General features: G+C 30.6%; 3 protein-coding genes across 3 annotated transcripts in view; 2 read left to right on the top strand and 1 right to left on the bottom strand.

The window, feature by feature from the left end:
• The window catches only part of LOC125809594 (BTB/POZ and TAZ domain-containing protein 1-like), an 85,794-nt gene that overhangs the window by 65,366 nt on the left and 5,113 nt on the right, over positions 1–15,315 (top strand). The window lies entirely within an intron of this gene.
• On the bottom strand, positions 1,679–5,024 carry LOC125809591 (probable pectate lyase 18). Its single transcript, XM_049489183.1, has 5 exons — positions 4,904–5,024; positions 4,103–4,461; positions 2,938–3,319; positions 2,042–2,180; positions 1,679–1,939 (listed from the first exon to the last, which is right to left on the bottom strand). The coding sequence occupies exons 1-5, from the start codon at positions 5,017–5,019 to the stop codon at positions 1,718–1,720; spliced, it is 1,218 nt and encodes a 405-aa protein (XP_049345140.1). The 5' UTR covers positions 5,020–5,024; the 3' UTR covers positions 1,679–1,717.
• LOC125809613 (BTB/POZ and TAZ domain-containing protein 1-like) lies at positions 10,398–14,529 on the top strand. Its single transcript, XM_049489209.1, has 4 exons — positions 10,398–10,519; positions 12,594–12,897; positions 13,373–13,692; positions 14,355–14,529. Exons 2-4 carry the CDS (start codon positions 12,610–12,612, stop codon positions 14,527–14,529), a joined length of 783 nt encoding a protein of 260 aa, XP_049345166.1. The 5' UTR covers positions 10,398–10,519; positions 12,594–12,609.

Here is a 15,315-nt window from a genome sequence, read left to right as displayed (position 1 = left end):
ATTATATCAAACCACTGTAAATTGTAATTATATATTTGACCACTGTTTGCTTCAATTAAGGAAGAGAATTTGGAAAAAGGATAATGTAAATTTTGATATTCCAATTTGATATATATAGGCCGTACAATTACTCTCTCTCTCTCTCTCTCCATATTGTAACTACTTCTCATATGAAAATTAAAGTAGTTTACTTTTATGATGAAAATTTGCAGAAAGCAAACTTTGTCTCTCATCAGTGAATAGGAAGACGAAAAATTATTGTGTTTTTATAGAAAAACACTTTTTAAAAACTTTTTAGAGTTAAGAATATAGTCTCTCCTCACACCATCATTGTTGCTTGGCTCGACTTCAGGAGGGATAAGTCGAGTTGGGTTAAAAGGTATATAAGCTAAAATTTCAAATCAGATACTCTTAATTAACTTGTAGCATCGTTAGACTTTAGGAGTAATTTCTTTTTAGCATCTCAAGAATTTCACTATTTTAGTATTCCAATACTTCCAAAATCTTTTATTTTTCTCAATAAAAGAAGAAATTAAAAACTTTGGACAATTGAAATGACATTAGTAGTTACAACTTACAACTGACAAAAAAATAGAGTAAAGATTGAGCAATGCACGACGGTTTTGTCATTATGCTTGAATACTACTGTGCCTTAATTAACAACACTACATGATAAGAAGTTGTTAGCAGCAGCTTGTGTTTTTAATTAATAATTAATCCCCTTTCTTTTAAAGAGTGGGAGTTTAATTAATTATCATTATATTGTTAATTAGGGACATCATTGGAAGGTTATTAGGTTAATAACATGTTTAATTAGTTATGGTGCATATTACTAAGGACAACATGGCCTGCAAATGCAATAATCCTCAAATAGCTAGGATGCATGCCCATTGGCATGATGAATATTGGTAGTTGAAATGGCTCTATCACTATGTATGGTTTTGGTTGATATTGCTTTGAATCTTTACATTTGTCTTCATTAATATATCCATTAGTATACGTATTTACGTGATGGGCAGATAATATTAAAATATTATTTTTAATTATTTTAAATTATGATATCTTATTTGAACATGTTAAATCATATTAGCTTACAAAAAGTCCAATTATCGTAAATGCAGTGGCGGAGTCAAAATTAGATAATTTATACATGGTTAAAATAACTTTTTAGGTATATATAGTAGATGTCAAACCCCCTTCGACTACTTCGTGTGTCTATTTTTCAGATTTTGAACCCCCTTATTGGAAATTCTGGCTCCGCCACTGCGTAAATGTACTTATATTTCCTCCTCCGTCCCCCCTCCCCCAAACCCCATAACCAATTCTATATGCCAAGTCGCTTTTCACTTGTCACTTGACTTAACCACATTGCAAACTACTCTCCTTTATTATATATATCGATTATAACCAATTTTTTGTCCTTTAGACTCTTTTTGTCACCCCTTTTTGTCCTATATATTATATGAATCAATGAGAGAGGAAGACAAAAACATTCACAAGATTCAAATTTATAGCAATACATATTTAATTATATTGAACACTTCTGGAGTACTTTGCAGAGGTTGTATTTAATAATCAAGTCAAAAAGGCATAAACACAAAGATGCCAAAAAAAAAGTTGCACAATAGAGTTCCTGTCTTTTCCCCCTTCAATAAAGTTCTTCCTTTTTTCATAAAAGTAATATTTTCTCGTCTTTGTTAGAAAACATTTTAATCAGCTAGCAATGAGAACCTTCCCGACAACTTAGGGCACCGGCCCCGGACACAAGGGAACTTATTAGTGAAGAAGACTTTGCACTCAAACTTGAAGCCTTAGCATAATTTGAAGAGGCTCCAGCTCCTGATTTTACAAAAAATGCACCATTTAACATTAAGTCACCATCACTCCTCCAATTCCAATTCTTCCATTCACTTTCTGGTGAAATTTCATGCTTCGTCACCTATACATGAAATTTAATTTATGATCTAGTTATGCAAGGGATTATAATGTATACATTATTTGTGCACTAATAAATTAATAATAATGTACGATATGTTGTTACCTCTTTGCTGAATCTAATATCAGAAGCAAGGAATCTATTGCCCTGGCTATTGATGGTGGGATTTGCACTACCACCAATTGCATACATTTCCCAGTGAGTATAGTCATTGTTCACCACATGAAAATAACCATGTCTACATCTGCATCCATGTTTCAAATATTAACCCAACAATTTTATCAAATCATATAATATATATTTGACTAAACTTTCATAATTTGTTTATTTTAATTAAAACTATGATTTTGTTAGAAATGTTTATCTTACTTTGTCAAGATTTCAAAAGTCTTCCTGAGATTCTTTTTTTTTTACGTTTTACCTAAAAACTTGGTCAAACATCTCAATTTTCTAAAATAAGAACTTCTGTTACAAAAATAAAACTTTTGACTTTTCAGAAGTTTAGACAAAAGTGTTACTTTATACTTCCTAAGTCGCATTTTATGTGAATGTGTTTGATTTATAAGCATACAGTTTAAGAATGATAAAGAGATTTCCTAAAACCTGTGATCTAAAACAAGTCATAAATATTTGTGTAACAGACTATAGATTATCTTATTGAGGGAGAGTGCAATTCTCAACTGATTTTATGTGGTAGTTAAAATGTACTAGACCAAATTTTGGTGCCTATTAAACACTACACCAAAAAAAAATCTTTAGCGGCAATTGATTAACAACAATAGTTTAATTACCGCTAAATATATCTCTTTAGAAGCAATTGACACTCTTTGTAAATGTCTCTAAAGCTTATAGGGATATTGAATTCAATGAAAATTATAACTAATATCGATATAAGCTTTAACACTCTCTGTTAATTAATGTATCGTTAAAACTGTTTTTGTTTATTGGAAATACTTTGGCCTAACACATCCATCATTTAATCTAACTAAAAATTATATTACCTTGGGATTCTTTGGACAAGGCCTTCTCCAAAGTGATTGAAAGCAATGGTTACTTGCATGTTCTTGTCTTGGACATGGGAATCACTATGTCCCAATAACATCACTTTATCATGTTTAGTCATGTAATTGTTAGATATGGTAATTGCTGTGGACCCCATTATAGCATCAATCAAACCATCAACACAATTAGACAAGGAACAATGATCTATCCAAATATGACTCCCACCAAAAATGGACACTCCATCACCATCTGATATAGTTCTCCACCCATAGTGATGTGGGGAGCTCCTCACCATAGCATTTCCACCTTGCTTACAATCATGTATGTGAATTCCATGGATGATAACATTGGTCACATATTGTATTGTTATGCATGGTCCACCTGAAAAATCAAATTCGTAATTTATAATAGTCTGTTTGATTAAATTTTTACCATGTTAAAAGTGCTTTCTCTTTTTTTAAGAAAGAATAGTTAATTCAGAAAATCGAGATGTTTGATCAAGTTTTTAGGAGTGACAAATAATTTTCCTCTAGAACCATTGTTGAAATCTTGGCCAACCATAAATTGATGCGCTAATTAATGTTGGCAGAAGCAGCGAAAGCCATAACATGGTGGTTACGAATTCGGTAAAATTTAATTATTTTGACTCAAATTCTTATTTGTGTATGGAGAAAGTGTTAAAAACACATTTTAACTATTTACTTTTTTTTTAATTTCAAACCTAAATTATTTGATGGATAAGAAACACACTTAAATCATTTATAAGTTTGAGGAACACACCTTTATTAATATGTGAATGCGTGTCTCTTTTAAAAATAAAAAAATTGTCACATGAATTACCACGTGAAAAACAATTCCATTGTGGCAACACATAACTAACAATTTCAAGTCTGTTTCTCAAACTAATTAGTGATAGTTTAGGTGTGTTTCTCACTCTCTCAATAGCTTAGACATGAATCTAAAAAAAATGATAGTTTAGATGTGTTTTTGACACTTAAATCAAAAAAATGTATCAGCAAAAAAAGCATGAACGAAAAAAATGATAGTTGTTTTTTTGACACTTACTCAATGCAAATATTTTTTTGAAACCAAACATCTGAAATTATGAGTTTAAAATTTAATATTCATCGAAACTTTAGTGCTCATATATATCTAATAATTCACCTGCAATGTGAACGTTAGCTCCTCTTCCATCAATAGTCTTGAAAGAGTTCATAATAAGTTCTTCTTTCAGTTGAATCACCATATCCCTAGCAAAAATAATCCATAATGGCTCATCTTGAATAACCCCATACCGGAGAGTCCCCGGTTTAGGGTTAACAGGATCGTCGTTACCAGAGTTGGTAACGACGTATATTTTTCCGTCTCTACCACCAACGGCATTTTTTCCAAAACCAATAGCACAATTAGCTAGCCTTTGACGGTTTTTCTCCCAGTTTGGATCACAACGCCAACAGTCATCTATAGGGTTTCCTGTCCCACAAGACAAATACCCTAAGTTCCTCCTTGACACATTTATGCTCCTACAAAGAAAAAAAAGTCAATCATGTTGAACTCTACGGGGAGTCACAATTTTAACTTTATTATGAATTTTGAATTCAATTATGTTGCTTAATATACTAGATATAAATAAATTGGGATTTAAAGTCCCGTCAGGTGTTTAAAGAGACATTTTTTTTAATGTGAAAGTGTTCGTAGATATGTTGTTTATAAGAAAGAAATAAACATTTTTTAAAATTGTGTAATTTCAAAATATAAAATATATGTTATTGATTAAGAGTAAAAATATGCAAGAGTATCGATCATTCTTTTTTAAATGAATCACTTGGAAGAAGTGATAAATAGTAAGTGGTCCTGCAGTACGCTATCCGAATTTAATTGAGATTTCTATGTAGATTCTAGACATCAAATGGAAAATCAAATAAAAATAAAAATAGTAAGGGCATGCATGTGTGCCAAATATACCTATGTACTTGATCAACAACATATTGATGATTTTGTAAGGGAGAAGAGGCAAGGAGTGAAGGAATTAAGAGAAGAGAGGACAAAAGGAAAATGAGAGAAAGAGAGGAGGTGGCCATATGTGTTATGTGTGTGTTTTCTCAATGTGGCAAAGTGTTTGAAGTGGGGTTTTAGAATCAAGAAAAATGAGGGAATATAAAGGAACTTGGGTTGGGACAAGAGGGAAAAAGAGAGGGAATTATAAAGAGAGAAAATCCAAGAATTTGGAGTAATTAATTAAACAAACTAGGTAGGGTATATTATGTTACATTTTTTAGGGAGATTCTTCTTTGGGAAGACTATTTCATATTGATAGTTTGGCTTTTGAGTATGCATTTGTAGATGGAAAACAACAAACATTATCATTTTTTGTTTTACCCATTGTTGTTATACATAATAACTCAGAAGGTCGCTTTACTATTAGTTTGTTATTAATTTATTTGTAACAAGAATATTACCCAACTATATAAAGTTCTTCTTCATATTATTTTTTTTGGGTGTAAAATAACTTCTCTTATATTGTAGTAGCACTAAACATTGACAAATTAATTAAATCTTTCCCTCTACGTTTCAACTTATTTAGTTTTCTAATATATATGCTTTGTAAAGAAAGTATATACCTTATTTCATTTCAATTTTTTGATCATGTTGTAGTATTTTTTTTAATCCACGTCACGCATGTAAAGCTTAGGGGAAGTATCTTTATCATTTGTCTCAATTTATATATATTTACCCTTTATAGAGAAGCAACCCAACTATAATTTGCTTTGGTAGTTTTCATTAGTCTCCAAGTGAAATAGTTATTACTTTATGTAGCACCCTTGACAAAACAGATAAAAAGAACTATCTATTGTTTTCCTCATCTTTTTCTGTTGAGTGGTTTGGTGGGGGTGGGGGTGGCCGGTGTGGGCCTAGGGGGAGGGGAGTGTGTATTACTTCTTAATGAGTTCTTTTAGCATTGGTTTGGTTTGGATGGGTATCAATACTGAACTATTTCCTATGTCTCAATTTATGTGACACAATTTGAATTTCGAGAGTCAAATAATTTATGTTTGACCTTGAATTTGAATGTGAGAATTTTAAGTCTTTTGAAATAAAATTTATATTTTTGAAAACTACGTAAAAAGTATAATGATGAGGGTTAATATCAGCCCTTTCATAACGAGGGTATATCAATTTTAAATGACAAAGTTGATGGACTCTTTTCCCCTAAAGTGGTGTTCCGTCATGCTTTTATGAAGAATGGGTCGTATAAAAGACAGCCCAAACTAAAACGGGCTAGTTAATGGGTCCGTATAAAGACAGCCCAAAATGAAACGGGCTAGTTTTACCTTCAGGCTTCATCAAATCTACGTTGGCCCATGGGCCTTAGGATATGGTCTCTAACTCTTTGAAGATCATATTCTGAGTCCCAAAGGGTATGGAGTCGTTTTATTAGGGAGGTTTTACTTTTTAATGTAGATTTTTTCGGTGTGAATTCGAATTTAGTCGGACTTCAATGTGGGTACCGGACATCAAGTGGAAAATCAAAGCAAAAAAATATCAAATTATTTTTGTCCCATTGTTTGATGTGGGACTCAACAACTTAAAAACATCACTAAGAAGTCGCTAGGTAAAGTGTATAAGTATAGTATTAAATATGATGAGTAATGCTGATATTATTTCTTATTCATTGTTTGATTTAGTATATTAAAAATAACATGTATTGAATAAGTACCTTGAATTTTTTTTATTGTTTACATAAATACCCTCTACAAATACATTGAAAAAGATGTAGAAATAATTTTGAGGAGCTTTTTTTTCTTTTTTATTTAATATACTATTTTCCACTTGCCTTTGTTAGGGAGTGTTTTATCCTCAATATAGAATTTTTCGGCGCAAATCCAGATTTAAGCAAGCTCTCATGTGGGTATTGGATACCGAATAAAAAAAAACTACGAAGAAGAGGCTTATATTCTTTAAGACACTGAATACTATCAAAACTCACGTAATTGTCCCTTTATTGGATATTACTTTCCCTATTATACAACTATTTTCTCAAACAGCAATTCATTATTTTTGGCTATTAATTAAAAATATAAACTTGGCAGATGAGGAATATTTTACTTTAAAATGGGGCAACACGAAACATATCATGATTCATATTCAACATAAAAAAAAAAGAATATCATGTCCACCGCCAAAGAATATTTTTCATGCATTGACTTCTTTTGATATCCTTGAAGTGTTAATGAAGCAGTTTTAATCTATGATTGGGGCTCAAAAATGCCCTTCAACTGGTAAAAATAATTTTAAAATATCCTTCTTAAGAAATATAGTCTAATTTTAACCTTGAAAGCAAATAAAGAAAGGAAAATCCATGTGGAAATATCTATTGTAGTATTTTTCTTAAATGGCCTCTAAATCCTGCATTAAAATTCCGATTAAATCTACGATAGTATTAGATGAACACGAGAATCAGACATGACAATGACCTTTAGCTATAAAATTGTTTTTGCGGTTGGTAAGCTATGAGAAGAATTTAAAATTTAAAATTCTTTTGTAATTCATAGTCTATTTTTTTTAATGTCTTGGCCAATTAACAGCTATAGAACAGGAAAAAATGGAGCTTATGTATTGAAAAATCATATTTGATGAATTAATTATTGCATTTTATAAGAGTATAAACAACTAGTAATGTATGTATAGAAATGTTAATGTATATATTAATTTTTTATATATAATTCGTCATTTAACAAGTGGACTACCATCACTTAAGAATGTGGTGTTGTAGATGAATTGCTCCTTCCTTAATATAATCAGAGGTCTCCAATTCGAGCCTTGTATATGAAAAAATGAGCTTTGAATATATGATTTTCTTGTTTGAACTATTTGATTGAGCATTCAATGACCATCTGCCCAGCTTTTAGGTCACTTGCGAAGGAAACAAAACTCTTAGTAAGGAGCACTTAATTCTCCCTAAATAGGGCTTTATGCGGCACTAATCTAGAATAGTCAGGCTTCAATGTAAATATCGGATAGATGAGAAATAAAAAAAGTGGAGACCACTTGTTGCCACAAGTTTCCAACAAGGCAATTATTTTTTGATAATAATATGAAACATGTGGAGAAAGGCTAACAAGTGTGGGGAAGGATTAGGATGACACGTAATTAGTGTAAGGCTAATTTATTTTCCTCCTCAAGAATTGGTCTTACCAGTTATTGACGACGTGGTCTCTTTATCATTTTATAAAACATCCGACAACTGTGGAACCAAACATAATTGAATTAATATTTTTCCATTTTAATTTTATAAGTGAACTTTTTTTATTTTAATATATAAGCAAAACAAGAGGAACACAAGTAATTGGACCATCATACTTCATACTCATTTTATTTGAAACGAGTGGACCATAAAAATCAAATAAGTAGTTTAAATTATTTTGTTTAATAGCATATTTTTTGTACAAAGTCAAGATACAATTAACAATTGTGATATGTGTTAATGTTAATTAATATGTTTGTCCTAAAATAAATGCTATCTTAACGAAAATTACGTCTATTAAAAAATTATTGAATATAATGTGTAATTTATTGAACTATCTTTTAATAAATGTCTCTTAAAAATTAAACACAATTATAAAAATGAGGTATAAAGATATAATTGGAATAACATATATACTTCACGGTTTCAATTTATTTGACCTATTTTGTTTTTACACAGAGTTTAAAAAAATAAAAATATTTTTAAAACTTGTGTTCTAAAATTATGTCATGTGAAAAGTTGAAATTAAAGAATTACTAAAAAAAAGGATACAATCATGCTTGACCGCTACTACAAAGAGTATTACGCCCTTGATAGTGAAATATCAATTGCTTGTTGAACATATATATGAATTGCGTGAAAGTAGGATACTCCAAATTTTGAAATTGAAAAGTAGGTCAAACCGGTTAAAACGAAGGAAGAGTTAATTTTTGTCTTGAATTTTGGGACTTACTTTATGTTGCTAAAGTAATATTTATTTTGAGACGAAAAATAGGTCATTTACACGGTAAATTAAATTCATATTTTATAGTTACACAAAAATAATACATCTTTCGTTTCTATTTATATATCACCATTTTAGATTTCATGTCCCCTATGAAACTAAGTTTACGATTATACTCTTATTTAGTATTCTTTTGAAGTCAAGGTTTTCAATAAATGAATGTAAATAATCTATTTTGATTAATTAAATTGACCAATGAACATGAATTAATCATTTAGTTTTCCTATGTTGGTCAAATTCATATTTCAAAGTTGTTAACTCTCAAAGGTAAAATAGGAAGAATAATGTTATTTATGTATTGGTTTTATGAATGACAAGTATTAAGTACATCTATTTTTAGTAAGGACGACATATAAATTGGATCACAGAAAGTAAAAAAATGCTTCATTTGTCCACTTTTATTTGTCATGTTGCGCTTTTGGAAAGTTAATTTGACTAATTTTTAAAGTTAAATTAGATTACATTAATTCGATAATTTAAACAAAAAAAAAAATTAGATATTCAAAAACTATACAAAAAGTACTATAAATTGTAATTTTTCGCATATCAATATGATAAAAAAAAATACATCATAAAATGTTAGTCAAAATTTTTATAGTTTGACTTTAAAAAAAGAAATTATGACAATTTAAAGTGGACGAACGTAGTAATAACACTTCTTTTTGAAAATTAAGAATATTTAGGCGAAGATTAAGGTCATAATGATAAAATTATGATAATCTGGTCGGCTGCAATGAATGTGAATATCATATTTTATTAGGTACATTTTATTTATTTATTTATTTATTTATTTATTTTTGTGGTAGAGGTTTCATGCTGTGCCGCCCTTTTACTTTTATGTGTTAGTAGTAGCTCATGTTGCCTATAAATGAAGGGATGGCGGCCAAAATACTATAATCAAAAATCTTTTACACACTGAAAAAAACTTTTGTTTTAGTCAGAATTTGCTTATTGTAATATTTTTGATAACGCTTGCATTCTTTGTATTACCGTTAAATTCTAAAGATCTGTCATAATAATGTCACCTAATATGTTTGCTAGTAATGTTGATGCACATCACGGCGAAAACGAAATGGCTGAAGGCGACGTCGACATCATTACTTCTGCCGGCCGCCGCATTCCGGCACATTCTAACGTTCTGGTATGCATACCGTAGCTTATTTCCTGGGGGTTCATTTTATCTGAAGATGTTACTGTTTAGTCAAATAATTTGTGAATCGTTAACTATTTTAGTTTTATAGTGCTATTTTTTTAATGGAAAATTTATATTTGAATTTATTGTTAAACTTAAACATCATATAGCCAATAGTTTGTCCGTGGAAAAGATGCGATTTTTCAAATGTGAATTGATCGAATTGTTTTCGAAATTTATTTGTTTTGCAATTTGGAAATACTGATCGATCTCTACCGAAAAACAATGTTAGGCTGCTGCTTCGACGGTTCTGGATAGCATATTAGGTCGTCGGCGACGGAGTTATGAGAAACCGATACGGATTCTTGGCGTCCCCTGCGACTCTGTTTCCGTGTTCGTACGATTTCTCTATTCCTTCAAGTGAGTTTCTTAATGAAAGTTCTTTTTTGATTCGTACATATTATATTGTATTGTATTGTTTTATGTTAAATTGATTATATTGTATTTTTTTATTGAATACATTATTTTTCAAAAAAGATAGGATACTTATAAAATTACTGTAAAAAATGTATGATAAATTAAGATTATTAGCTAATAAGTAAAAAAACATGATAAATGATAAATAAGATTATCTAATAAATAGAGACGAAATAAGAAATAAAGAAAAGGTAACAAAACGATTATACTGAATTGGTCCTAACATAAAATGAATTTTTTATTCGTTATCTAACCATGAATTTAATAATATAATACAAGTTATTTAAGTAACAATTATAACATTATTTTTAAACTATATAAAAACAATACGATACAACAGACATGCTAGTCGTTTGCTCGTGTTAAATTTGGCTGTCCATTTCCTTATTATCTTGCACGTAGAGCTGTCAATATGGGCTAGCCCATCCCATTCGGGCTAACTCATACAGGCTTTGATATTTTACGGGCCAGGCCAGGCTAGCCCATTTTTTATGTGGGCCAGAAAACAGTCAGCCCAACTCACAAGTACGTGGGCTACAGGCTTGCCGGGCCAACCCACTTTTTTAAAAGTTATATATTTTTTTATAGTTATTAAATTAAATTATAAATTATAATTTAAAAATATTATCATAAATATCAACAAAATAATATTACATGGTATTAATGTTACTACTTGTTAATCAAATCCACAAATAAAATTATCTTTATAATATTTATTAAGTTTTTTTCAAGTAAAAGTATAAATATCTAAATAGAAATATTAACCTAACTGTTTTGCAATGATCACAATAAAACACAAAAAATATGACAATATTCCAACCATAAAAAAGTAAAAAATAAACTCCTTAAAAAATCATGAAGCTTATGACGTATTTAACACTTCATGAAACCTATGGCATATCAACACTTCATGATCACCTTCATCAAACATATTTGAATCAACTTGTGGGAATGTTGTCTTAACATCTTCATTTTCATCTGCAATTTATATGCGGTTTCAATTAGTTAAATATTAAAAAATAACTAAATTGAGATTTATAATATTTAAATGTACACAAAAATATATTACCAGTTTGAGAAAAATCATGTAACCAGTTTCAAGTAGCAACAAGTGTTTGGAAATTTTCATGGTGGATGCAACTTTTATACTTAGTGATTTCCTAAAAAAATTTAAATAGATTTTGAGTTTGGATCTCTTTAATTTTAAATTTTAATATTATTTATATTTTTTAATTAATTTTTATTGGCCCACGGGCCGGCTCTACCTATATTTCTCAAGCTCCACAAATCAGCAGGCTTATTCAGGGCGGGCTAAAAAGTCTTTCTTTTAAATGGGCTTCAAAAATTTTAGTCCAGCCCTATTAAATTCCGAGTTAGGCCAGGCCAGCCCAACAGGCCTAGCCCATATTGACGGTTCTAGTTGCACGTGGCTCATTGATCACCATTAGATTCTTTAATCATATATATTACTTTTCCTCAATATTCTGTCCAGCACCAGCAAGACCATGTTTTCCGCTGTTATTGGAGTGTGTTACAAACAATTAAAAAAAAACTGATAGATTGTATTGTATTGTATTCCCTCCGTCCCATATTAGTTGATCATTATAGTAAAAATAGTTGTTCATATTAATTGATCATCTTACTTAATCAAGAAAACATCAATTAATATTTTCTTATATTATCCCGCAATTAATTTTTTTTGGAAGTGTTCACATTAATTTGTAAAATTCCCAAGAAGTTTTTTCAGGGGTGAATAAGTAATATTATCTTTTTATTTATGATTTCTTATCAATTAATAATGGAAAGGAGGGAGTATATAAATTTTTTTTATTGAACACTTAGTAAATCAGTGATTGTCAGCAGGAAATATCTGTTTTCCTGCTAATAGATGTTCTTTTTATGAAAATAAAGTATCGTAACTAAATTGCTCTCGATTGTTCAATCATTTGATAACCTGAGCTTTCGAAGAATATGGATCATGTCTAAAATGGTTATGTTATCAAATTGTGCTAACTAGGTGTACTAAGGAGCAGATGGAGAAACATGGTATTCATCTGCTAGCACTTTCTCATGTGTACTTAGTACCATGCCTAAAACACAGATGCACCAAAGCATTGGCCGAGCAATTGACAATTGAAAATGTAATAGATATGATTCAATTCGCGAGGCTATGTGATGCACCTCATCTCTACCTCAAATGTATGAAATTTTTGCGGAGTAATTTCAGGAAAGTTGAAGAAACTGAAGGCTGGAAGTTCCTTCAACATCATGATCCCCTGCTTGAGCTCGAAATTTTACAGTTCACTGATGAGGCCGAGTTGGTACGTAATATAACCCCCTTTAATTTTATGATCTAGCTCATTGTTTCAAGTTCAATCCAAAATTTTGATCATGGATATCACAATAGTATATTGAAGGTTCTCAATTGATTGTGGGATGATGAGATGAATTTAAAGTGTGCATAATGTTAAAAGTATTTGCACGGAATTATACACTATCAGATCATCTAAAATTAAAAGAAAGTATAGTCTATAGAGGTAACTATCCATAGTAGGTATGTCTAGTAACTTTTGAAAAATAAACCTACTACAATGTAACATGTCAAAATATACTCATAGCTCAAGAATTCTTTATACAATTGTAGTGTGTATGTCAGTGTATATAAGTTATATCCAATAGAAAAACTCAGATATGATGTATTACGTACAAATGCCAATACATCATCGCGTTTTTTCTGTCTTTTGTCATTATTCAGTGATGTGATTAGTGGTTTTCATTTGAAATTTGTTGTTTTAGCGGAAGAAGAGGAGGAGGAGACACACACGGGAGCAGAACTTGTATTTACAGTTAAGCGAAGGGATGGATTGTTTAGAGCATATATGCAGGGAAGGATGTACAAGCGTAGGGCCATATGACGAAGAGTACTCTTGTCAAAAGAAGTTGCCATGTAGCAAGTTTGATACATGCCAAGGCCTCCAGATTTTGATTAGACATTTCTCTACTTGTAAGAGAAGGGTAAAGGGAAGTTGTTCCCAGTGCAAACGGATGTGGCAGCTCCTAAGGTTACACGCATCGATTTGTGACCAACCTCACGATTGTCGAGTTCCTCTTTGCAGGTATGGCCATAAACTAGTTTATTGATCTATATGTACTTGTACAGATATGTCGTTCTTCGCCATTGCAATTGTGTCTTATAGTTGTAATTAGGTTACAATGCCACAATGTCATATACTCTATTTGATTCATGAACATACAATTGTGCCGTAGGTGAAAGATTACGTGGAATTAAGATTTCTTGCCTACTTACAAATACTGTTAAGGTTGTTCTTGATGTGAGCACGACCCATCCATGATCTAAGTAGTGATAATTGACTTCACACACGGTCCCACATCGAATAAAACGTAGAAAATAGCATAACCTTTAATGAAATGTTCATATGGATCACTAATTTCTAGTTGAATAATCTCTGTTTTTCCCCTGTTCCTAATGAAAATTTCTTCAAAGTGTCCTAATAATATTTTAACACGTTAAATCGGACAAAGTGATAGGGTCACAGAAATATCAATCTCATATAATGTTGTTTGCCTTTTCTATCAGTAAGGTCAATTTCACGAACCAATACAATATGATCATCCATTATTTTGTCTATGTGATATTAGCACTGTTTTCGTAGTTTCTTGCTCTTGTGATTCGATTAACATTGAGTATGTCGTTGTTGTTATTGTTTGTCATTGATCACGATTCATGAGTATCTTAACAACTCTGTTTACATTACAGAGAATTCAAACAGAAATTGGAAAAAAGGGGAGATGATGAGCTATGGAAATCACTTGTTAGAAAAGTGGTGTCAGCCAGGGCCATGACTTTTTTATCTCTGCCTAAAAGAAAGAGAGAAGAAGAAGAGCCAAGATTAAACTTGAGGGATCATCAAATAAGACGCTTTTTAGATTAAAAACTCAGTCTTAATAGTTACTCCCACCGTCCCTTTTTAGTTGTAATAGTTTTCTTTTTCAGAGTCAAATAATATGACAACTAAAAAGGAACGGAGGGAGAAGAAAATTATCGATTAGGCAGAATCAATCTTTCATAAGTCCCTACTGTAAAGGTTTTTCTTTGTTGATTAAATATGTACTGTGTTAATCAATTTGTTGTGCTTTAATGTTTTTGTAATAATTAAGAAATGCTCATCTTGTGAGATGTTTTTTTTTTCTGGTGAACTACATCATCTTTTGTTATTTTATTTTCAACTATTATATATATACTAAAAGGAGATAATTTATTTAATCAAAAAGAAATTTGTATAGTGTTTACAACTTTCCAGAGCTTTTACTAACAAAATGAAGATCAAACTAGTAGTACATATTTTGATTTCATTAATCTAAAAGGAAGGGAACCAAGCTTGATCTCGACGGTTGATTGTTTTTGGTTTCCCGATTCTCATCCACTGTCTAAGATACGTTCTATAGTTCGATTAATTTAAATTTATGTGCATAATTAATTGTCACTAAAGATATTTTTGGTGCAGTGAATTAATTAGGTACCAATCACATCTTTTACCCTAATTAAACATCCAAATCAGTTTCCTCCGACATACTACTTTTTATTATTATTAAAATTATTATTTAAATTGGTTGCTGATTGATTAATCTTCATGGCTTGGGTAGTGTCAGCCATTACGTAGTAGGTGATACCCTTTTGAAACATTTTAATAAAACAGTTAGAAAGTGTATTATAAAAA

This window comes from Solanum verrucosum, unplaced genomic scaffold (genome assembly GCF_900185275.1).
Source record: "Solanum verrucosum unplaced genomic scaffold, falcon-dt-bn FXZP01000121.1, whole genome shotgun sequence".
NCBI classification, from domain to species: domain Eukaryota; kingdom Viridiplantae; phylum Streptophyta; class Magnoliopsida; order Solanales; family Solanaceae; genus Solanum; species Solanum verrucosum.
The sequence above is the reverse complement of the archived record's forward strand: the minus strand, read 5'-3'. Positions and strand labels throughout refer to the sequence as shown.